This window comes from Pimephales promelas, chromosome 22 (assembly GCF_988280905.1).
Source record: "Pimephales promelas chromosome 22, fPimPro1.hap1.1, whole genome shotgun sequence".
Lineage (NCBI taxonomy): Eukaryota > Metazoa > Chordata > Actinopteri > Cypriniformes > Leuciscidae > Pimephales > Pimephales promelas.
In genome coordinates this window covers 17,300,944-17,326,522 of record NC_142790.1, presented here as the reverse complement: position 1 = coordinate 17,326,522, position 25,579 = coordinate 17,300,944, and the positions used below count along the sequence as shown (strand labels likewise).

Genomic DNA, 25,579 nt, shown 5'->3' with positions numbered 1-25,579 from the left:
TGAGCAAAAATGTTCATACAAGAGTGTGTCAACTGCTACATAAACCAATGTAAATGTGTACAGTAAGTTAACCTTACAAAACTGTAAAGCTATTTACAGGCATTTATTCATTGTTAGTTCATGTTAACTAATGCATAATGTTAACTAATTGTGCCGTTAAGGTGAATTGATGCATTAGTACATATGTGAGTAAACGTTAACAAATACATACTAATGCTGAACAGAGGTGTTCATGGTAACTAATGCCTTAACTAATGTTAAAGGTGCTGTATGTAAGAAATGTGTTTCAAATAATCAGAAAATCATGTTCATTTCAAATACTTATATCACTGACAACAATAGTCCAGCCTGGATATTGTCATTTAAAAAGTTAAGCTGCAGCCCTCAACTGAGGTTGATGTTGTCATGTTGTGTTTCGGTCTGATGCTCCACCCTCCACCGATCTACCAATCACGGAGTCAGTAGTGTTGCAGCATCCGGGTTGCCAGCTCTGCTCTAGTTACCACAAATGTCTTGGTAAAAAAAAGGTTGGATCCTGCAGCCTATCTGGCAACCTCGAGTCAGGGGGAGGGGATACACCCCTCAACAGTAATTTGAAAGTGTTTGCAGTACCAGTTTTGGCCACAATCTTACACACAGCTCCTTTAACTAATGGAACCCTATTGTAAAGTGTTACCGTACTTTCATTTTTAGGTGAACTATCCCTATAGAGAAGCAAATTTTCATGAAATGCCATTTTCCTAAAACCTTTAACCACATTAGTCACTTGATTGCTATTAATGTACTTAGTTTTTTTTTTCTTGCAATGTCAATTACAATTACAGGTAACACTTTATTTTGATAGTCCACTTTAGACATTCAACTAACTATAAGTAACTTTGCCGCTACATGTCAACTAACTATCATTAGAGTATCAGTAGACTGTCAGCTTAATATCTGCTAACACTTTATTTTGTTGGTCCCCCAACAGACATTCAACTGACTGTAAGTAACTAAGCAACTACAAGTCAACTTGTTCTCCTAACCTGAACCCTAACACCTGACAGTCTACTACAGCCTACTAATACTGTAATGACACTTAGTTGACATGTAGTTGAAAAGTTACTTATAGTTAGTAGAATGTCTAAAGTGACAATCGAAATAAGGTGTAACCTAATTACATAATTCAATCAAACATTTTTCATCCAATAGCTCAAGCCTACCATTGAGCCATTTAGAGTTGTATTGAGCAGTACGCAGAGGAGGGAGTCCACCCAGGCTGCGGTAAATTGCCGGGTCTCTGCCAGAAAAGTCCATAGCAGTGGCGGCATAGAGCTCCCCGCTGGAAGTGATGAGGGCGGTGGAATTATGCAGGGGGTTATAGGGGCACCGTGCCATTCCACTGATTTGGTCATGAACCTCGGTGAGGTTGGTCAGCTGTGCAGAGAAACAAAGAGATTGAATTCACAAAGACTGCAATTCTTATACCTGAAATGCTAGTAAATATAGAGATTGACCACAAAAAAAAATCTAGCCAGACCTGTAATAATTTTGTCTGAGCAGAGAAAATATGTCCAAATGTTTCTATGCCGTAAATCTCGAAGCTCTTCTGATTTTGTATATGCGAGGAGCTGATGTGGCAGTGAAAATGATTTCACCGTTTGAATCATCTATTACTGTGGAAACGCTCGGCCTACTTCCAGACGAGTCATGTGCTGTTTTGTGAGACGGTAAAAGTGTTTATCTCATTACTTGGTTGTCATGCCTAGTGGCGACTGCAATGGCTAAATGCTAATCGTTCGCAACACACCCGTTCTGTCCTTATGTGCAGTACGGCAAAGTCTTGATTCTCGCTTAGCGTGACATTTAGCCAGCAAAGGGAAGCTACCATGACAGGGAGGTAATTTCCATTTGTATACAATAAGCACAAGGGATATGCCACCACAGGAAGCGGGTTTGACTTTTCGTGCTGGTCCATGTTTTTTTTTTTAAAACCGATTTCTGTTCCTTCATGCCCACACCCAGAAAGTCACTCCATCTAAACTACTGTACTAGAGAAGCCATTAGCGAAACACATCGGTTTAAAGCAGTGGTTTTCAACTGGACTCAACCTCAAAGAAGGCTTTAAAACGATATTCAAAAAGCCAAAACAACTACAAAACAATAACTTTCTTATTTTAATTCAGCTCAAACTGTAGAGCATGGCGCTACTGTAGCAACACAAAGGTAATGAGTTCAATTCCTAGGTAAAGGAAGAACTGATAAAAATGTGTACCTTGGATAAAAGTGTCTGTAAAATGCATAAATGTAAAGGTAAATGTCTTAGAAAAACCAGGATTGTCGCTTCTTGGAAAACCTGGATATACGAGGAAGCGTTTAATACAGTAATTTTTAGAAAACTTGGAATATCGTGGACAATGGGGGGGACCTTGAATTCAAAAACACTGATTTAAAGGACTGCTTCTGTTTTTCACAAGGGATAGATTTCGACGAGTAGTCAGTTTGGTTACTTCGAAAGCAGCCAAATCCTGTTCATCATCATTATTATTATTATTATGTATACAGTAATGCCATTAAAACCATTTAGCATCAAAAACGCATTTGAAAAATCAAATTAAAGCTTCTGCTATAATGACTCTCCATGCATCTGGTAGCCTATCTGTTACCAGAAAAATGACAAGTGAATGGTTTTGGGATTGAGCTATGCTTGCAGTGAATTTATCTATGCAGCACGAAATGTCATGCCTTCAGTGACTTGCTTATTTTTGGAGCAGGAAATCTGACATACTGCATTGTGCTTGGTCTATCCCGAAGGCGGATTAGATCCTGTGTGGCCTCTCTTGAATGCTTTTATCTTACATGCAGCTGACGGCCGCAACACTTGCCCTGTGTAATCAATGTAAAGAGGGATTATCCTTGATGTTGGCTCGAAGGAAAACCTCCGCGAATGGCTGGAAGTGTCTCGGCTTCCTTCAGGACCCACGGGCCCATTTAGCTGGCAATAAAATCGGGCGAATTTGCATGTTTGGCAAGGCGAGGCAGTCTTTTTTAAGCGCCGGTGCCAGGGAGATACTTCGGCCCGAGCCAAAGCCTGAACGGATGTGCCTTTTCTTGGGCGCGAAGAAAGATGAAAGGCGTTTATTGATGGAACACCTTCTGACAAATGACATTCGGAAGCCTTCGTAGATATGGACACGCTACCCATAATGCACATTAATGGAGAGGGTTGAAAGACTCCTCTTCAGGACACTGGCAGCTGTGTTTTGCGCTAGACACCGAGCGGCACTACAGTCTCGATAGCCGCTTGTTTAAAGATGCAGCTTCACTTGGCGGCGTTACAAGGACAAGATGGAGACTTTTCACACGTGCCTTCCTGGCTGCGCTAAGTCCTTTCCTGCTGGCACCAGGTACTCATGATGGTAAATCCCTGGGGTGATTTAGCTTTGAGTCAATAATTTCCGCCATCCTTCAAAGAGCCACAGAGGAGATGATTGCCATCGTACGCGAATCGACTGTCATCTTCATTATCAGGTTTGAGGAAAGGATAGACAAGTAATCCAGTCATTCAAATTCAGGGGTTTGAGCACAAGAGACTTACATGCATGAATGAAAACTAGGAGATGTGAGGGGGAATAATGGGGGATGTCAGTAAATGTACTTGGCGGAGATGCTTATCTTTCAATCAGCTCCAGTGAGTGGCACTTATTGCGATAGGTAGCAACTATTCTGCAACCCATGCGTTGGATTTTTTTTTAAATCAAAGATAAAGTGCAAATGCACGATACCTGCATAACAAGTGTGAACTTTCCACAAAAGACACAGGACTTAGAGATAGTCTTAAAGGTATAGCGGAGGATCTTTCCGAATTTTAGAGAAGACCCGCCCTCTCCAATTTTTAAAAAAAAAATGCACATGGACAAACACAACACTCTTGCTCCCGAGAGGGAACGTCTTACGCCTTACACAATTATGTTGCAAATTATAAACTAACTCAAAAACATTCATAAAAAAGACAACATGTCAAATGCCCTTCCGTGTTTTATTTACTTATTATACTGATCGATTGAGTGACCGAGGACTCAAGACATGGTATGTGCAACCCTGTATCACACGAAATACGTTCTGAGGAAACTATTTTGCAAATCGCAATTACATTACATGGCAACATATAACAAGTCTATTACGTTGGTCCTTAACCTAATATGTCTCATTGTTAATAATACGTTATTTTTATACATAGTTGCATATGTAATGGAGAAGTAGCTTGTTGCATTTGTGTAATAATAAACACACAAGGTTTTAGAATATGAACACATGAACACACAAGGTTTTAGAATATTTCAGGGTGATACCATTTATCATTTGGTCAAAAGGCTACTTCAGACAAATTGAGATGTTTACCGTGTCTATGCGGTGCATGACTTGTGCCAGGGCTAGCATTGCTAAGTAGCTTGCATTATTTTTTACTAGTGATTTTAAATTGATTTCTCCAAATAGCATGACAAACTTTACCTGTCTAGTAGAATCTTCGCGACTGCGGCATCAGTGAGAAGCCCAACCTGTGCTTTTAGCGCACGCCATTATGTGATATTAACCCAAAATCTCTCTGGTCTTGTTTCTATATTCTGTGGCCTTTCTCTTCTTATCATACACTTCGTATACATTTTTTTCTGTTTCGACCCTCAGCCATTTTCAAAGGAATGGCTGAAACCGCAACTCCGACATATTACACCTGAAAGTGAAAACTACATAGGGATGAGCACATACGACGGCCTTACGTAAACATATCACCAGAATGATTGACACTTAGGTGGACCAATAGTATAGACTACCCACCCGGAAAAAGAAAATCCTCCGCTATAACTTTAAAGTCCCTACCATATTAGAAAAACAGGCCTTATTTGTTGTTTTTGTCAAGATCTCAAGAAAGCTTCTGTTGAGATGAAGCATGAAGAAAACTCTGAAATAAACCGCAGGCTTTGGTTGAAATACCACATGCTATGCTACACTGCCCACGCGGCGATGAAAATGTCAAAAGAGGTCAATGGGGGAGAGAAAGCTGGGACAAAGCAAGAGTAATAGGTCAGGAAGCCGCTGCATTATACTGAATGCATTGTTTACATTACCGTGCGATTGGTGCAAATAGGAGTGAATGCATTTGTTCCGCATGTAAACAGCCTGTCACTGTTGACGAGTAGAACACGGATGTAATTCTGGCACTCCTCCTGTGAAAAAAAAAAACATAAGGGAAGATATGTTTAGGTGTTTTAGTGTCTCATCAAATTAACATCACAAATACAAAATTTAGCAATAAATAAATGAATACCAATTTACACCATGTCAACTCATCATAACACACTACAAATAGAAATCCCACATTTCTTTTAAAAGAGCCAATTAGCTATTTGACAGAGTTTGATTATTCTAAAGCGTTTTGGATCAGTCTGAAAAATACAGTTTTTTTTTGTGGAAACGAATTGCTTCCTGAATTGTTTCAAAACAACCTTGATGACTATTAGCATCACAAATACAAAATTTTGCCAAAAAAATATTTATATTGATTTAATATAATATATTATATTATATTTGTATGAGTGAAATCATTGAATGAAGAAAAAACATAGAGTAAGACCATTATTCTGCATTATTTCAAAATGCAATCTTGACAAATAATTACTGTATAGTTCTCTTTCTCCACTAAAATAAGTAGAAGCTACACTACCATTGTTTCAGATTATAACCATTTAAAATATGTGTTTCTATTTTAATGAATGTAAAAATGCAATCTATTCCTGACAGCAAAGGTAAAATTTTAGCACCACTGCAGTATTCTGTGTTACATGACTCTTCAGATATCATTGTAATATGCTGATTTGCTGCTAAAGAAACATTTCTTATTATCAATGTTGAAAAAAACAAACAAAAGGAAATCCTGCACACTAACAATACTTGCAAAATGTATCAAAAAATGACCTTCAACAGTTGCTTAATATTTTTTATGGAAACTGTGATACAAATTATTTAATGAATAGAAAGTAAACAAAAAAAAAAAAACAGAAATACAAAATAGATTTCTGTGTTGTTTCCAAGATGGCCACTGATTAAACTGTCCCTGAACATCAAGTTTTTAAAGTTGTTTAAATGTCTATGTGGTGTTTTTAATGTGCTTTAAGACAATCCATGAACACATTCAGTCAACACCATTGCTCAGTATTTTCTCCTTAAAATGGTAATAAACTAAAGACGGTCTCAAAAACGTGGTTTGAAATCGTGGGTGTTTCTGACGTGTTTGTTTTTTGTTTTTGTCTTGTTTTTTGAGATATCGTCCTCAAATTTGGAATACAACTTGTTTAGATTTATGCACTGTAAAAAAATATTGTTGGTTTAACTTAAAAAATGAAGTAACCTGGTTGCCTTACATTTTTTAAGTTCATTGAAATGGAAAAGTTTAGTTAATACAATGAAAGAGATTGATTTAATCATCAGAAACTCAAAATATTATGTTATATGAACTACAAAAATGATTTAAGTTGATTAAATATGTTGTGATAACAAATCATAAATGGCTTTGATTTTCTTGCTGTTTTAGAGTTCAACTTATTTATAAAATTCATAAAATATATAATTTATATAACATAATTTTTACTTCAGCAATAATCTTCTGCTTAAACTTCTTTAAAATGATCCCAAACTTAAGTCTGTGCTCCCAAGCTTAACATTTTGACAACAGTTTTTTGACATGGACATTTTTGTCCTCTATGTATCTATGAGTAACTTTTTTTAATTGATGCACAAGGTTTAAGGGTTAACTGTACTGAATTCAGGGGTACTTTAAAGGCAAAACTTCCAGAAATGTGAAGCCCATACAGTGCAGAAGCTAAGTAACATTTGTGTTTAGGACTTCTTGAATTATATTGCTTCAGTTCAGTGTGTTTTACAAGGCTTTTTGAGGCAGTAAATCACATTTGTCTCAAGTACTTGAAACCCTGTCACCCCGTCTCCCTCTCTCTCTCTGTTGATTTAAAGGTGTTCCAAGGCAGTGCTTGAGGGGGTCAACTTTATTTCCTCATCAGAATGGCTGTTAACTCGTGAAACCGTTCATTTCCATGCACTTATTGGAGTCTTGAAAAGAAAAGGATGATTTACATTTGCTAATGCAATTTGGCTGGGGGCATTGCTTTGCTGTATGTGTAAATAAACTGAGATTAAATATGCCTAGCACATCACAATGTGACATGTTTATGAAAACCCTTGACAGATGGCTACACTCCACAGCGTAATATAGTGGCTGTTGTTTGCATTATAAACAAAATGAAGTCGACAGAACAGCATTCACTCCATCAAACGCTTTCCTTGGTTCTTGAAGCAACAGACTCAAAGAAACCAAAATGCAGGGGTTGAAAAAGACAATTTCACATAGAATTCAATTAAAAATACTGTAAAATAATAAAAAAGTGTCAATAAACCATTTTTAACCATTTTTTTTAAACCATAAACCATTACAAACCATTTTTTAACAAGAAGAAAGAAAGTCACACAAGTCTGGAATGACTTTTTTTGGAAACAAACGTAATTTTTTGGGGGGGATGAACTACAACTATAAAAATATTTTGAGCTACGACATGTGCAGATAATATGGAAAGGCTTCTTTGCAAGCAAGTTATGACAGCCACCGCCTGGAATTCTGAATTACACTCAAATGTTGGTCAGAGTAATCCATCTTATTATGGGCCTCAGCACACTTTTTACAAGCGAATTAAAAAAACACTGGTGGGGCCGTTTGCACAGGCCGAAACCGCACAGGGCCACTAGAAATACACCTTGGGGTTCGGCCCAGACTGGAAGGATGGTCTGCAACACAGTCCCTATACAGCTCCCATATGACTTAGAATGGCTTAACTCAGTGAAGCACACTATAAAGCAAAGGGGGACCCTCTGTCTCATGTTTGACAGAGCTGGAGTAAGTGAAATATTAAGGAGATTTAAGAAACATTTTGTAGCACAAATCTGATCTGATTCAGTCAGTCTTCAAAACACAAGGGAGTCAGTGTTGTATAGTGCCATGGAAATGACTCCATAGCAAAGTGGAAGAGACATGGGATTGCCTGAGCAAGAGTAGAGTCATAAATAATGGGTTTGCTATTTTAGGAGGGCGATTACTTTCTTAAGTACAGTTAACATTTAAAACAACCTTCATTCTGGCTGAGAATTACAGTGGGGTTTGGAGGTTTGAATTCACTTCCAGTTCCCCTACCAAAGGAAGACAAAACAAAGATATTACAAAGTTTCAGAAACCACAAAGGTCAGATTACTAGTTAAGTTAGCTCATATTTCCATGTGGGGCCAAATGGAAACAGAAATCGCATTGCCTGAGGAGGTTACTATAGCAACAGGATGCTGCTTGAGAGGTTTCTGTAAGGATCAGTCTTGGACAATATATCAACAAAACATAAATAGGTTATACATAGCTGATTTCATGGTTTTACACTTGCAATAAACAAAGTTTTACACTTGAATTATTTTTTTACATTTAAGGTAGTATTTAAGGGTTGTAATTCCTTTTTCTTATTATGGTTATTTTAATTTCTTTGAATTTCAAAGTTGTGCCACTAAATATTTGTTAAATACAACATTTAAAAGAACAGCATGTATTCATCATTTAACACATCATAGATATCTTTAATGGTTCAATTAATGCATCTTTGCTCTATAAACCTATGATAAAAAATTTAAATGCTAGTGTAATTTCTGTTTGCTACAAATTTAAACTCAATTTCATTTGCATATTTTGCTTCCAAAATTACCTCAAAAAAATGGGTCCCCCTAAAAATTCCTTACATAATTCACACATTGAATTCAAAAATGTGAAATGTTTGGGGAGTTTACACATGATACTAACCTCTGATTTGCCCCGACTGAAACAGGCTCCTTTGGTAAACTCATCGCAATGCCATTCTGCCTCCTGTAAGCAGACACACATGAAGAAGAACATTAGAGAAATGATATGTTTTCCTGCTAACATTGGAAAGTGGTGTGTGTTCATCATTAATAAAAGAAAAATCAAATCTGCTACATCAGACTATTGAAATACGCCTATAAATGATTCTTAAATTTCTGAGCACTAGAATATAGTGTAAAATAAACTCTTTTTTTTTAATTGAATCTCTGTGTTTAGATAGGTATTATCGATTTGTCACTGAAAGGATAAATGAACTCGACAATAGAAAGCAGGCCGATCTTGGATGATAATCACTTGTATTCAGCTCCCTGGCATTCTGGGAAAACAACAGGCTTTTCAGAGGAACAGGATTTTTTTTCTTCACTGAGAGATGAGGGTCCCGGAGACAATGACAGCGTCCGCAGACTATGGCTGCATTCACATTTCACCGCTGGCACTGAACTGCTGGATAATGCCAAGCTTGATGTCGGAAACTGCCTCCAAATGGATTTTAATATCAAATGAGCTCCTCACATTTATTGACCATGAGATCTCTGGCTCGGAACCAGACGTGTGAGACTTTAAGCTTGCCAAGTAAAAGCAGCCGCTAACTATCAAAAAACAATTAAGCAATCCCTTACAGAGGCGCAGCAACCATTTTCATGCTTTTCAGAACTGAAAAATTAATAAGAAATTATCATTCCCCAAGGTGGCACGAATCCGGCTAGACAGTAACCTCATTTTGAAGTGATCTAGAGCACAGCAGAAGCCCTGTGGCTGCTGGCTGAGATGTTACTTGTCTAGAGAGCCTTCGATCATGGCTTTATGTGAAGGGATTGTTATGTCACACTGGCCTGAAGCTGAACAGCTCTTATTCCCATTCGTACTACAGAGTATGACCCTTTGGAAACAGCAGGGCTCAACCCTAAGGTTTAATTCTACTGGCCCAGTCGGGCCAGTGGCTCAAAATTTTACTAGCCCTGCCAAATATTTCACTTGCCCTGTCAACCAACCAATCAACCAAACAACAAACAAACACACACATAACTAAATAAACAGTTATTGCTTTCGTTGTACACTTATTTTGACACCAACATTTTAGATACATGTGAAAATTCCCCATTTTTGAATTGCAATGCCGATAGCTACAGCAAAAACTACTAGCCTAACTAATGTAAAGTTCAAACATTATTAAAGACAAGTCAGTAATAAAGTAAACAATAAATAAGAAAAAAAAATGCAAAAAAATTACAAGGAATATCACAAGGAAATACAAAGAAACAAATTAAAGAGATGAATCCTTGTTAAAGCTACAAAAGTTATTCAGTGAAGAGCTGCGAGTGACTTTCTCTTTATCTTTTGTTGTTGATTTACATTAATGACACACGAGAGTAAGGTATATTATGCTGCTATCACTTTAAGACCCAATACATGAATTGAATATAATGATACAGGCATATACTGCTCCGAAACACATGGGTTGAAGATCCAAATGCAGTATTTAATAAAAGGGTATAAACAACTGTAATCCAAAAAACCAAACAATAACAGAGTCCAGGGCAGAGGCAAATAAGAGAAGTCCAAGGGAACAGGCAGAGAATCCAAAACTAAGACACAGGAGACTAGAGAAATGCTCAGAAATGCAGTACAGACACATACAAGACTTACTGTAGCAATGAGTGACTGAATTGAATTGAGTCATGTATTGATTGAGGCTTATATGGGGTGAGATAATGAGACACAGCTGACAGCAATCAGGGATGATGAATGATCGTGACAAATTCTTATTTTTCTCACATTTATATGTTCACTTTAAGGTGCGTTGCGCAAGTCTCTGAGTTTTTACAGAACTACGCCCCCTCTGGCGACAAGCGAAACTGCAACCAGAGGTGTGCTGTTCATAACCAAAGAAGCATCAGCCGCACAAATCTTTTGTTACAGTCATAATGTCTTCAGAGGTAATAAAGTTATAAATCTGCAAGTCATTTTAAATATAAGAAAAGAATTGCATTTGAGTAAATTACACACTTATGTGTGAGGGTAAAACAGGGGTAGTAGAAAACTTTGGCTTTTATTTCCATCTATCTCCATGTTGAACTGTTTTATGTGCTTACTGTATCCACTTATGATTGTATTATTATGCAAACACGTTCATGAACAATATAAGTTATTACTTTGTATAGGACCTGTTTGAGCCCTAGAGCAGACCGGAGATCTCTCCATGTGTTGAAAGCTTTCCCGATGTTGATTTTCGTCTTATTCCGACTCCTGGATCTAGACAGAAGTTTTATTTTCTTTGTCTTACGTGGAGTTCGCGTTGGGGTGAATGAACTACAAGCCAGTCTCTTTGCACCATCCATCTTCTACTTTTGTCGAAAGTTGACTAAAGTTTTATTGCTCAAGTTGATACGGAGAATGGCGGTGAATACACAAACCTTCCAGACATAGCCAGGCGAGCGTGAACGCGCGACGTCACGCCCAGTCTCAAATTCCATCCCGAAACCCTCTTATTTATTTTACTGAACAGGATTATATAGGCAATCGCATTGATCAGAGAAGGGCTCATTCAGCCCATCAGGCAATTGTTGCATGTATGGGTTAGAAAAACGGCTATTTTTAACATGTAATGTTGCGCAATGCACCCTTTAGAGATGACCAACTGTGTTTACTAGGATATTTGCCAAGACAGGTATTTTTACATAATTGTGTGTGTATTTTTGTCCATTCAAGCATAAAAAGACTCAATTCAGTATGTTTGAAATCACTTGGATGTTTTACTTGGCAACTCGTTTTATCGTGTTAAATTCCATGTGTTTATTGTGACCACGTTTTTTTTGCACAAGTGAAATTAGCGTGGTTTATCTGTAAGGAGCTCTTCTTTCCAAACTTTATACTTTTTTGAAAATTGTTGTACTTTTGGGGAATTCCATTTATCTTATTTTCGTCCTCCCCCATTCACTTTCAATGGATGGTCATTTTTTGACAAATATAAGCTCAGGTCAATGAGACCTACAATCAGTCAGTTTCAAAAATAAATACAAAACCTGTATTATTTATAAGCTATTTTCTTGTGGGCCATTCATTTTTGACCAGGAACACCAAAGGTGTTACAGGGTTTCTAGCACAGTGGGGGGAAAAAAAAAAAAAAAATACAGGTTTTCATTCCCTCTGGCCAATAAGGGATCTTATGAATGACACTTAGAAAAAGGCAGGGTGTGAATGTGCAAATGCAGGACTGAAAATCTGTTGTCTCGCTCAGTCATGCTGCTGAATGAGTTTCCCCGTGGGCCCCATTCATGCCAAATCTCCATCGCAAAGCAGACAAAAAAGACTGAGGGACAGGGACACGGGGAAACTCCTTCACATCCAAAGTGACATGAAAGATGATTCAATGTGTCAAAATAACCATTAGCATCTGATATAGCACTTTCTACCTGACATAACAGCAGCAGGAAGATAGGAAGAAGCAGATAAAACGCTGGCATTTGCTGAGGAAAGAATACTATAGCCTGTTATGCTTCAAAATGTATCGTCATATGCCATAATTATAGCAAGGGAGTGGCACTGAGGCACAACACTACTTTTTTTTTTTTTTTAAGAAATGTGCATTTCATGAACTTTTGTAAGCCTTAGTCACAGAAGAAACAGGAACAGACTTCATTCTTATATCCCAGACTAGAAACCAGCTATTTTGAGGAAAGTCACTCATACAAACAAACTGCACATCAGCAGAATGTTTCCGAGTGCGAGGACAGCATTAAGATGTCTTGAAGCATTTTTTGTGTGTGCCAGCACAAATTGCTAAGAGGTAGTAGTCACCCACTCAAGGTGTTGCATTTAGCTCAGCAAAAATGGTATAAAACGTGAATTAAATGTAATTACTAAGCCATTAACTTGACAAATTAGGTTAAATTACGCTTTGGAAAATTGCATTATGAATTTCCAGGATAGTCTGAAAAATGTCATTCGTTAGTAAGCATCATTCATCAGTAGAGCAATTTAATGATCTAATAATGCTGAACGTAACCATTAACCAACTTGAACTTGGGCCATTAACATTTTTTTTTACCTTTTTAACAATTTTACAAGACATTTTTCAAGGAAAAAGTGGTTTGGAGAATGGATGAATGGATCTTTTAATGGTGAATAATGGGGAAGAGGCAGATAGACACCAAACACACCATAATTATTATTATTTCTTTACTTTCAGTCAAATATGCTCCAGTTTCTTGTCAACAGGCATCTATAACCGATTATTTGTTTGTCTTTTAAAATTTGTCTTGTCAACAATAATTGTCAACAATCTAACACATCTATTTAAATGAACAAATTTTGTCAGTATTTTGTCTGAAATTTGTGATATCTTCTGAAATTAATAATATGATTTCCTATTTCTTACAATCAGTTTAAGCAACATCCCAATAGAAAGATACAAGTTTTTCTTAATTAATTTAAGCATGACTGTGACTATAGGTGACTTAAAAAAAAAAAAAACATTTAGATACTAAATTTAGCTAGCTACTAATATTCACATTTAAGGTGTACCCTTTGAGGGTAAATTTTGAAAAAAACATTTTGTCACATTGTGTATCATTGTGTAGCTGCCTTTAAAATCTCAGTTTGCTATATAAACAATCTGTTTCTGTTGCTTTAGTTAGCACTGTCTAAATACAATTTAAATTGACCAAAGTGCCTTACAAAGTAGACACAAAAGATAATCAACATAGTAATAATAGACTATGTTAAAAATAGTTTAAGCCATAAGACATAAACTATTTTTAAAATGGAAAGGGAGTAGGTCCATTTTTAACGTGGCAAATGCACGATCACCCTTGTGTTTAGATGGAAAGGAGTGCAAGATCACTGGATCTAAGAGATGTGAAGGGAATGACTTCTGCAAGATAAGATGGAGCGAGGTTATTGATGGACTTGAATACCAAGACCAGAATTTTGAACTAGATTCTGTATCTTATATTCTCAAGCCAATGCAACAAGGCAAGAACGGAAGTATTGTGTTCATATTTTCGTGTGCGGGTCAAAAGTCTAGCGGCAGGATTCTGGACTAGTTTCAGCCAAGCTAGAATTGACTTATTATTTCCCTGGTTGTGAATTGCGGCAGTCTAAACGGGAAGATATAAAAGCATGAATTGTTTATTGCATTGTTGATTGTTCTAAGATGAACTCTTATGACTGCACATGCACATTGACCGGTCATGATTTGAGCATTTAGAAACAAAATTTATGAGACAGTTGTTGTCAGATCTAATTGTCAGATTTTTAAATATGGAATTTAATTGTAAGCTTATTGAACAGCTTTGGAAAATTTGATATTTCACCATTCAAATAGATGCACTTGCAAGACTAAAAAAGCTGCCTGAGAGGAGTTTCAAAGATGGCCACCGAGTAAAATGACTTGCCTCAAAGGGACTTTAATAATATAACCTGCATATATCCTGTGGGTTTAAGGAAATGAAAAACATGGACTGGAGCTTAACCGGAGTTATTACAGACCGCTGTGAGCAGAGGGGAAATTGCTGTCACCCTGCTCCACTCACATATTCTGATCCATTTTGTGTCTTACTTGATTTTTTGGCTTCTTTCTGAATTATTTTCGTTGAAAGAAAAAAAAAAAAGTTTGGTTACACTTTACTTGAAGGAGTGTGCATAAGACTAACATTACACCGTCATAATCATGACATGACATATGTTATGAATATGAAGGAAGTTTTATCCATGTTTGTGACAACGGTCATTAAAGGTACAATATGCAAGATTGTTTCACCACCAGGGGTCGCTAACCTCTCACAATAACAAAGGCGTATATTAATGACGTATATTCCACATTAAGCGGAATTATGTATCTTGTCGTCAAGCTGATGGATCTTTTAGGGATTAGTAAATAAAGTGATGTTTTTAAACTTGACTGTAGTACGAAGCAGGACGCGATTACTAGACGTATACCAGCGCCACACACAACGCGAGTCCCGCGGATAAAAAAGAATGAGGACATTTAATTCTATCAAACTACACGCTGAATTACTCACACAAGTCAGTTTATTAGAGGAATTAAACTTGAGGCGACGCAGCGCTGCTTCACTTGCTCTAACAGTTTCACTATAACACTAAACTGCATTTGAGTGTGTTGAATGTTAGGTAGGTTGTTTGTTGGCTGCATGAGACTAAGCTAGATTAACATTAGAGAATCTTTTCGTCATGTTGAACTATATAACATTGATTAGTTTTATATACATGATTAATTTGCTCACCAATTTGCTCAAGTAACATGCAACACTTCTCAAGCGTCTCAAGTCAAAGTTAGTCGCGGACGTGGAGCTCTCGGCATCTGGAAAGATGTTGATCTTCGTTTTAGTCCTCTTTTTGTCACAAAGTCTGCTTGCCATGGTCCATAATGTTTGAACAAAACCCTGCTAGGGACGCTCACGCTGTTGAGCACGCATAACGGGCATAACCGACCCTGTCGCCATGGTTACTATTGCAGTACGAGGTCAAATCTGGCGGAAACCGGGGGTAACACGGATATGATGTCATTGACTGCCGTCCCCTCACCCCTGCTCACACACACCCCGTTTCCTTGGTTAAAAATCACAATTTTCTCATGATTTACAAATAGTTGGAAACATTTGGGATATTGTAAGTAATCAAATAAACACAATATGAGGAGTTCAGATGCAAAAGCCTCTAAATGCCATTTGAAATTTTCTTCTAAAATGACCATTTTTTATCAAGCTTGTATATTTAAGTTCAGTAATTTCACTTAAATGACAATTAATAGGTAATCTTCATTGCCATTTAAGTGAAATTACTGAACTTAAATATACAAGCTTGATAAAAACGATCATTTTAGAAGAAAATTTCAAATGGCACTTAGAGGCTTTTGCATCTGAAATCTTCATGTATAGTATTGGCCAAGTGGTTTTTGGATATTTTACTTCAAAAATCTTGTATATTGTACCTTTAAGTGCCATTCACTCAATTATGACATTTTTAATACAAATATGACATTGTTTGAGATGTCTTTGTTACGACACTTTGACATAAACCAATACATCATAACCTGTCACTGTCTTTGTCATGACAACTTGACATTATTAAGACAACGCAACCTGTCATAAATATGTCATAAACATGACACAGCAGATTAATAATCAAACTTAAGAAACAACCTAGCTTTATTGGTTCACATTTCATTAAACTGTCATGTGGTTGGTTTTGACATTGGCTGTCATGAAACCATTCTAACTTTTTAATGACAAATTCAATTAGCACCACTGTCACCACTTGAGGTCACGGAAAATATTCATGACACAGTTATAATGGCCTCATGACAACCACATGACAGTTTAACTTCATTTTATGTCAAGCTGTCATGACAAAGACATCTTAAATAATGTCATATTTGCACTTCAAATGGCATTAGTGAGCGAAAGACACTTATTGACAGTTATCATAAACCCTCCTTCATATTCAAGACATATGTCATGTCATGGTTATGAAAGTGTCATGTCAGTCTCATGCACACCCCTTCAAGTAAAGTGTTACCAAATATTTGAACTAACTTTGTATTTAACTGGTATTTAGCACCACAACGAAGAGAACAAGTAAAAGAAGAAACATGGTATAGAATAAAATGCTCTATAAATTCAGTTTTTGTTTTCAACAGTTTGTCTTTCAGCTTTTAGAGGTTTTCTTTATAGAGGTTATACAGAAGGTTAACCGTCACCATAAACAGCAAAACACAGACAATATCTGCAGTTATTTAAGCACTCTTTAATGTCTTTACAGCTTCACCGCTTCTGCTTGGTAGACTTGCACCATTGTTCCAGATGGTTGGTGCAGACCCTATAACTGAGAGGTCATTGTCAGGAGCAGGTGGGCCAAAGAGAGCCAGTCAGCACTGTGTGGGTTGAGTCGCCCACCACACGGCTCTCTCCGAGTTCTGCCTGGAATTTACATTGCCAAAACAAAACAAGGCATGCATAAATGATTACAGGCATTTTTGTTGTGCATGCTGAAGAATGCAACCACAGGCACGCTTTGAGTATTCAACGAATTTTGCTCATTTCAACAATTGGTAAAGTAGCTTGTGAGGCGACAGTCAGCAGCACATAACAAAGTATTGTATCTCTTTTTCAATTGGATTAAGTGTGCATTTTCATAATTACACTGAACTGAAGTGTGGAAGTTTAAGGTGATCTAATCCAGCCTATGGGTTATAAATGAGATTGAATCCTCCTCTATAACAGAAATTCTAGCCAAAAGTGATCTTTTACCAAAACCCAAATGCATCTCCACTCATTATATATGTAAATGGGAAAAGGTCCCAGCAGCATTTACTGAAGTATGTTGCTAAGTAGCCATTATCAGACTGTAATTGGCATATAAGACCACAGTCCAAGCCTAGTCTCTTGTTAATCAGACATCTGATGGAGTTTACAGTACATACTGCGCTGAAGGGGAGCTCATAGGTTCATTATTTCATGATTTGAAATGGCTGAGTAACTGGAAGCAATTGAAACAGCCGCCCTCAGAAATTAGCACAAGTGTTCTGTTGATCAGTGCATGTCATTTTGTAAAAGTGACGATGAGTAAGAGAGGTGAATAAAATACATTACTGGCACTCTGTCTCTTTTACATTGGCATTATATTGCTTGTAAAAGGCAAGTTAATGATATAACGTGTTAAAGTCAATATCACAGCTAAATGCTGTTAACAACACCTCATGAACTCCTACTCTTTTGAAAATGTGAAATCAAGTGGATAAAAATCTCTGATAAGTCTAATTATGCAGTCTACCCTCAAATGTGTATTGAAATCAACTGTGCACTTTAACTTACAAGCAAATCCCTTATGTGGCAAATTGTTTGAAACTTTGAAGCGCTCAATAGTTTCAAAACTTCACTAATTTTTAAATCACATACACTATTTTACTCATGAATGCTAATTTTATTTCACGTTTCTTTCGTTCTTTCTTTCTTTTCGTTCGTTCTTTCTTTCTTAGCAAACATGTATTTATTCATTTATTTCCTATTGATCTAGAAAATTGACTTTCCAGTTTTAAATTCTCATAATAAAATGTTTTTAAAAAAGGGAATAAAAACATCGGAAACACTTTATTTTGATAGTCCACTTTAGACATTCAACTAACTATAAGTAACTTTGCCGCTACATGTCAACTAACTATCATTAGAGTATTAGTAGACTGTCAGCTTAATATCTGCTAACACTTTATTTTGTTGGTCCCCCAACAGACATTCAACTGACTACAAGTAACTTAGCAACTGCAAGTCAACTTGTTTTCCTAACCTGAACCCTAACACCTAACCCGTCTACTGACAGTCTACTACAGCCTACTAATACTGTAATGACACTTAGTTGACATGTAGTTGAAAAGTTACTTATAGTTAGTATAATGTCTAAAGTGACTATATCGAAATAAAGTGTGACCAAAACATCTCCTAAAAAAAAACTCTTCTTGATATTGAATATAAATGCTAAAATATAGTTTTTCAATGCCATACAATTCAAGTACATTTGCATATATAGATCACTTTATGAATAGTACCAATGTGATGGTTTAATGTGTGTATATATAAACCAAATAATCTGATTTAATCTAGCTATTTAATATTTATGAGTTCAGCATTCTGGTGCCACTCAATAAAATATAAACAAGATAAAAATGAACAAAAGATCCAGAGTCACGGCTGAACAAACGCAACCAGCTGACGTGATAAAATCATCGATCGCGGTAATGGCTCTGTTTCTGCTGAACCAAACTCACTGGTGCATGTGTGTAAGGACAGCGGAGAGTTGAATTGTGCTCATGGGCATATCCCCTTAGAGCAAACTGCTAAACACCGGTTTAAATCACAATGATTACCATATTTGCTGCGGGAGTGAATGTAAATGGCAGGTGCGGGTTGGTGCGTTTCAAACGAGACAGCTGCTGTGGGCTGAGGAGCTATACTGCAGCGTTAAACAGTGAGTAAGTAAGCAGCACAGGGCTATGAGTGCATGTGTACTGAAGACACACAACAGGCTGTGGTGCAGAGGGCATGCAGGTCTAACCTGAGGCAATCAGTCAACAAGTCACACAGATAAGAAGCAACCTCGCAGCGTCTTTGAGCCTGCCAAAGATAAACCAGAACATCCTGGGATGCAATGGTCCAAAAATACAAGGATGTAACTTGCCGCATAACAACCATAATATATTGTTTGGAGCATGATTCACCAGCATATGACTGTCATTAATGAAATCACACGTAGGTAGTGGATGTCACGCTGAGTCCAAAGAGGATGAAGAAGATTAAAATTAAAGTGTCTTTATTAAGGTAATCCACAATGATGCAAGACAGCATGCAGAAAACAGTACTGGAAGAAGAACTGAATGCAGGGAGGAACTTAAATACACAGAGATAATGAATTGAATAAAGATAGTGTGCTTGCTAAATGAATGTCCATGACCAGTGATGCCAGTAACACGCTACTCTAATCTGAACACTTTTTTCAGTAATGAGTACTGAAGTGATCGCGAGTCAGGTCAAGAAAGACTGTCTTTTGTTTTATGCTTTAGAAAAACAAGTATTTATGTTAAGGGAAGTAAAGAAAGACTAGAAAGCCTAGAAAGACTGTCTTTATTTTATTTTTTATAAAAACGTATTTTCTCAGGAATTAGTTTTTAAGTAACTTAAAATGTCAGGAGATACATTGTTGACATTACTGTTAAAAAGGGGTATTTTCGGCAGCTGCTGAATGTACTGTAACTAATAAAGTAACTTAACTAAATTACTGTTAAAATCAAGTAATCTGTAAAGTAACTAACTTTTTATATCAAGTAATCTGTAAAGTAACTAACTTTTTTAATCAAGTAATCTGTAAAGTAACTAACTTTTACAATCAAGTAATCTGTAAAGTAACTAACTTTTTATATCAAGTAATCTGTAAAGTAACTAACTTTTTATATCAAGTAATCTGTAAAGTAACTAACTTTTTAAATCAAGTAATCTGAAAGTAACTAACTTTTTGTATCAAGTAATCCGTAAAGTAAATAACTTTTTAAATCAAGTAATCTGTAAAGTAACTAAGTTACTTTTTCAAAGCAACTGTGGCAACACTGTCCATGAGAACCGATTAGTGGTGAGAAACTAGAACTAAATAAACGGGTAACAGAAGCGAAACAAACTAAGGTACTATTTAAACGACGCCGTTTTCGACTAAAAACATAAAAAAATGAAATGCGTTTTGGGCATTCATTTACATGACAATAACATTTTGGGTGCCTGAAAATGCAAACTTTTGAAAACAAGTTTCAAATGTGCAAGTTCTTGAAAACGGTCTCCGAGTAAACAACAAAACGTGAATCTCTGAAAACAATGACGCCATGCACATGAGTGTTAAGTGTTGAATTTATAGTGTTTTATCGCCAAATACTATTAATGGCAAAATACAGCATTTTTAGTCTTATGGTGTAGTCTCTACTCAGAAAACTCAAAGGAAAATCTTAACCGTTTTAAGTATATCATTGTGAGGTATATGTTGTGTAAAATTTACACCATCATTTACGCCAACAATAGACTATTAACTAAAACCCTTCCTTTTTATAATACAAAAGTGTCATTAAAAGTGTCTACATATTTATAAAACTTAAAAAAGAAAAAACGTAAAGACATTGGTTAATGGGTTCAGAGATGATCGCCCCCTAGCAGAGAATCATTGAGATTTCAAAACTCTTCGCCTACTGAAATTACGTGACTTTGGTAGTTTCAAGGGGTTTGAAGCGCCAATCACTAATATAATGTACTGCATGTTATCCTGCTTATTGTGCCCAAGAGCATGGTCAAGTCAACATTAACAAGAAAATATGCTTCTAACCCCAGCTGGACAACCGTGGAACTGGTTTAGGGAAATTCCAAATCGTTGAAATATGTTGGTAACGACAGAATATGCAACCTTAGCTGGCTAATAATGCTTTTGGGAAACATTCCCCTGAGCAGCTAGACCATGTCCAGTTCACTTAGTAAAATACTTCAATTATTTAATGACACAGTGTTAAACTTATCCATATGTATCAGTAATAAAGACTGCAATTCCTCTGTTGCATATTAACAACTGATTTAAATTTACTCTTGCAATCTGCCTGAATAAAGGCGTACTGGGGAAACAGACTCCGGCATTCATTTGTCAAGCTTGAAACACAATGAAGTGACTACAATGCATTTATTCAGGAAATTAATCAGTGGCCCTAGGAGTGCTGCTGCTACTGTACAATATGCAAAATACTCAAGGGAGAGCAGACTTGACAGAGGAAAATCGGCTGAGCAAGGTGGACTCTGAGTAGACTGAGACCAAAAGGAGCGAACAATGGACCTGCTCTTCTTCGTGCACCTCTGCCATTTGACAAATGAGAGAGCAGCTGTATTGTTCAGTCCATCTGGGATTCAGAACCCTATTGACTCTATATAAGAGTCATACATTGACTCCAATCTACATTTCCAAGAGCCCATTGTTTATGTTTCCTTCACATTGAAGATCATTACAGCTAATATAATGTTTTACATTAACACTGTTTCAGGGGTCAGTATTTTTATGTATCTACAAAAAAATAAGCAATTCTTTGAACATTTTCTGCTATAATACACAGTGAGTCTCTCTCCATAGAGTCTCTCTAAATGTATCCGGTAGAACCTCAAATAAGCAATGCAATGCATATCTTTTGTAATTACTTTATATAATGCTATAGTCACATTTTTAGTGAAAAAAGCTAACACTTTATAAGGTTTCATTTCTTAACATTTAGTTAATATATTAACTGACATGATAACCATAACCAATACATTTGTTACAGTATTTGTTAATTTTTGTTAACATTAGTTAATAAAAATACAGCAGTTCATTGTAGTTCACATCGCAGTGCATCAACTAATGGTAAAAAATACAACTTTTGATTTTAATAATTTATTACTAAATGTTGAAATTAACATTAACAAAGATGAATAAATGCTGTAAAAGTGCAGTTCATTATTAGTTAATGTTAAGTGATCTACTAATGGTAACTAATGAAACCTATAAGTGTTATCGAGATGCATGTACACACATGGACACATACTGTACACTATATGGTAATACTTCAGTTTAGGGTCCAATTTTCAGTTGCTTATTAGCATGAATTTGACCAGGATATCAGCTGTTTATTTGTATTTATAAGCACATATCAATGCCTTATTCTGCAGCATGACCATATTATACATACCTTAATCCCAAAACTTAACAACTACCTTACAAAATATTAATAAGCAGTAATTTTAAAGTTTATTGAGGCAAAAGTCATTGTTAGAATTAGTTTATAGTGATAATTTGATCCTAATCTAAAGTCTGCCCGAATATATATATATATATATATATATATATATATATATATATATATATATTATGAGGGAGCATGGACTGTATTGTTCAGTCCATCTGGGTTTCAGAATATATATGTGAAAATAAATATTGAAAAAAATTTGTTTTTCCTTTTCTCAGCAAATACACATTTTTTTTGGGACATTAGTCCATCTGAAGTTTGTCTCTCAACAAGCAGGTTTACATGGTGAAATCACATCTGACAACCTTGTTTCCTCATCTCTCTTGTATACAAGCATTGGGGGATATCACCTAGACCTGTCAGCAAGTTTGAAAACTCAGTATCTCAACATATGAACTGCATTAACAGTTCCCACCACTCTTTATTTCACAATGCCTATCACTTTGGGACTTCTTTCTTTTTTGTATTATGAAGATTTCTAATAAATTTCAACTCATCTGAGACATTCACTTCTCATTAAAGTATATCTGACCTGCCCCACCTTCCAAATAGTTCTCTTTTAAACTCTGATCTGCTTTACATTATAGCAAGGGGTCTGAAGGAAACTGAAGTCATGGTATATTATGGTGCCAAACTTTCAGCTCTACAATCACCCATACATAGAACAGCTCTATCTGTTACCTCTACATAAAAACAGCACAAGCACTTTGTATAATTTGAATTTATGTTGGGATATAATGTATATGTGGCAAGCAGGGGGGGACAGAGAGCAATGGGAAGGGAGCGAGGCCAGTTGGCTGAGTATGAATGTGTGTTCCCAGCGCCTCACACCGGTCTCGAGTCCCATGGAGGAGCTCCGGAAGGATACATGGAGGAGTGACGACAGAGAAGACCAGGCCCGGACTATATGGTTCACAGCACGATATGGTTTTAAGCTGTGAGGGGCTGCCACTTTACTTTTGTTTTGTTGTTTATGTTTATCACATTATAAAAGTACCATTCATTGTTTGCCGATCATGCCTCCTCCTTCCCTGAGCCTTTAAATTTGTAACAGTATAATATGTTTAGATGGACGGACAGACGCACGGACGGACAAACAGACAGTCAGATAGATTAGATAGATAGATTAGATAGATAGATAGATAGATAGATAGATAGATAGATAGATAGATAGATAGATAGATAGATAGATAGATAGATAGATAGATAGATAGATAGATAGATAGATAGATAGATAGATAGATAGATAGATAGATAGATAGAAGTACTATGTATAATCCATACATTTTTTATCAGCTATCAAATTTTAAAGTCTTTGCATAGGCAGGACGCCCACAAAAGACCCCCATTTTGTACCAATAGCCCATGAAATAAAATGTGCCCTGCCCATGTACATATAATGATTATATACTTTCACGATATACATCTACTACAGCACTGCTACATTTATCCGGCCATTAAAGGGCTTTTAATGCTTCACAGACCTGTGCTCTTAAACACTAGCGGAGGTGTTGCAGACACATGATGGGTCACTCAGCGGGTTTATTTTTCCTATTGCTGATGCATCATTGATACTGAAAGCTCTATTCTGTGAGATCAATGAAGGATAAAAGCAGTACTTTCTAGGTCATTTCCTTCTCAGGTCTCAGGACTTCTCTCTCATTGCACCATATTTCCAGCATCATTCATATTATCCCATCGCCAGTGATATCACCAGTTTTCCTTGAAAGTTGTTGAACAGTATAAGGGGAAAATAAATATGATAGGTTCTGAATAAATCATATTCACACAAGCCATGAATGCCTCTCCTCAAAGTCATCAACGTTTAAAAACACAAACAACCTACAAGTACTTGCTTACCGCAATGGAATTGGGCTTTGGGTCAAGCTGAATTGGGAACCAATTCAAAACATTGTGAAGCAAATCAAAACATTTTCAGCAGGGCATTTGTCTTTTCAGAGAAACCTTCAGCAAAGTCAGCCGAAGCAGTGACAAAGGGCATTAAAAGACCAAAAAGAAAGGGTACACACAAGACTCCGTGCTGTGAGGCAAGTGAAGGAATTCTATTAAGGAGAAAAGGATTGGCTGGAGAGGAATGGCAGGGCTCATCTTTGTGAGCAGGTCAGAACAAAAGGCATCTCAAAAGTTGAGTCTGGTCTGTTTGCTCTTTTCCCCAGGAGGTTAGCTTTATTGAGGTTTAAGTTGTTGAACAGCCAGTGTTTGGCTATTTCGGAGGCATAAAAGAGTCCACTTCTTCACACTGGGAAAAGCTTCAAATAAATGTACAAACATGTCAATGTTTGGATGGTTATTTACAGGGTTGTAAGATGTTCAATGCAATAAGAGAGAGAGTAACTTGCCTGCCGCAGAAGCTATCACAGGACAGGGGTTACTCTTGGGTAATTATGTTCGAAATTTGGTAGGGGAATAAGTTCTTATTTGGGAGATATGCAGGTCTTTTTTCAGGTCCAACTGGAGAGGCCAAAGACAAGCAGCGTTTCCAACTGACAAGTGAGAAAGTCATTCATTTTCATAATCATTTTTAAACATTTTTTTAAAGAAATATCATGATTTCATTCTTAAAGCTGCAGTGCGTAGTTTTTCCCATTTGTCTCCATCTCTGTTCGAAATCTGCAATTGCAGTCATTCGCGGAATTATCAACTTTACATTGTAGTTCGACACCGCACAGCGCGGATGATCAGTGGATTACTGGCATTCAGAATCACAGATTATTATTTTTGGAAGTATGACCAACATAATAATTTTCACCGGGAAAAGTCATCTGAACAAGTAAGTAATATCCTCCTTTGATCTGGTTCGGATATTGCAGTAAATCGCGCTGATTAAATCTAAAAATCGCTTATCATATCCCGCAAAACTGTGCAAATTATACTTTGTTCTCAAATTGTTTATATTAACAACGTAAGCATTGCGTGACTACATGTAATGTCTTTCCGATATCATTGTTTTCACATGGGTCGGTTGCATTTTCTGTACCCACTCCGAAGAATTGGATCGACATTTTAACAGCTTTCAACACACTCAAACATATCTAATTTGATAAAACAGCACTGCGTTATCCCTCCCTACTGGAAGAAGCAGAAGCGCCCTCTACGCCATAATAAAAGCTCCAATGCTCTTGAGCCGTGTCTCGTGCTTGTCTCTTATGTGGCCTCGTTCTGCTCCAACGGCTTTCGTAACGTTAATAAATCTTCAATACATTACCGGTCATCCATGAATATGATGACCGGAATAAATATGAGTCTCGTCGTATTCTCCACTGGCTGTAGAGGTCGAAATCAAGGCTCGAAATCAAGGCATCATCAAGCTACAT

At 36.7% G+C, this 25,579-nt stretch overlaps 1 protein-coding gene across 4 annotated transcripts in view; it reads right to left on the bottom strand.

The window, feature by feature from the left end:
* The window catches only part of sema5a (sema domain, seven thrombospondin repeats (type 1 and type 1-like), transmembrane domain (TM) and short cytoplasmic domain, (semaphorin) 5A), a 148,079-nt gene that overhangs the window by 68,789 nt on the left and 53,711 nt on the right, over positions 1–25,579 (bottom strand). For all 4 annotated transcript variants that reach the window (XR_005622044.2, XR_016149226.1, XM_089125679.1 and 1 more), the window contains 3 exons: positions 8,879–8,941; positions 5,106–5,204; positions 1,203–1,416 (listed from right to left, as the gene is read on the bottom strand). Coding sequence is in view for 2 of the 4 variants with exons in the window: in XM_089125679.1 (XP_088981805.1) it covers positions 1,203–1,416; positions 5,106–5,204; positions 8,879–8,941 (376 nt within the window). In the remaining 2 variants the exon portion in view is untranslated. The remainder of the gene's footprint in view (positions 1–1,202; positions 1,417–5,105; positions 5,205–8,878; positions 8,942–25,579) is intronic.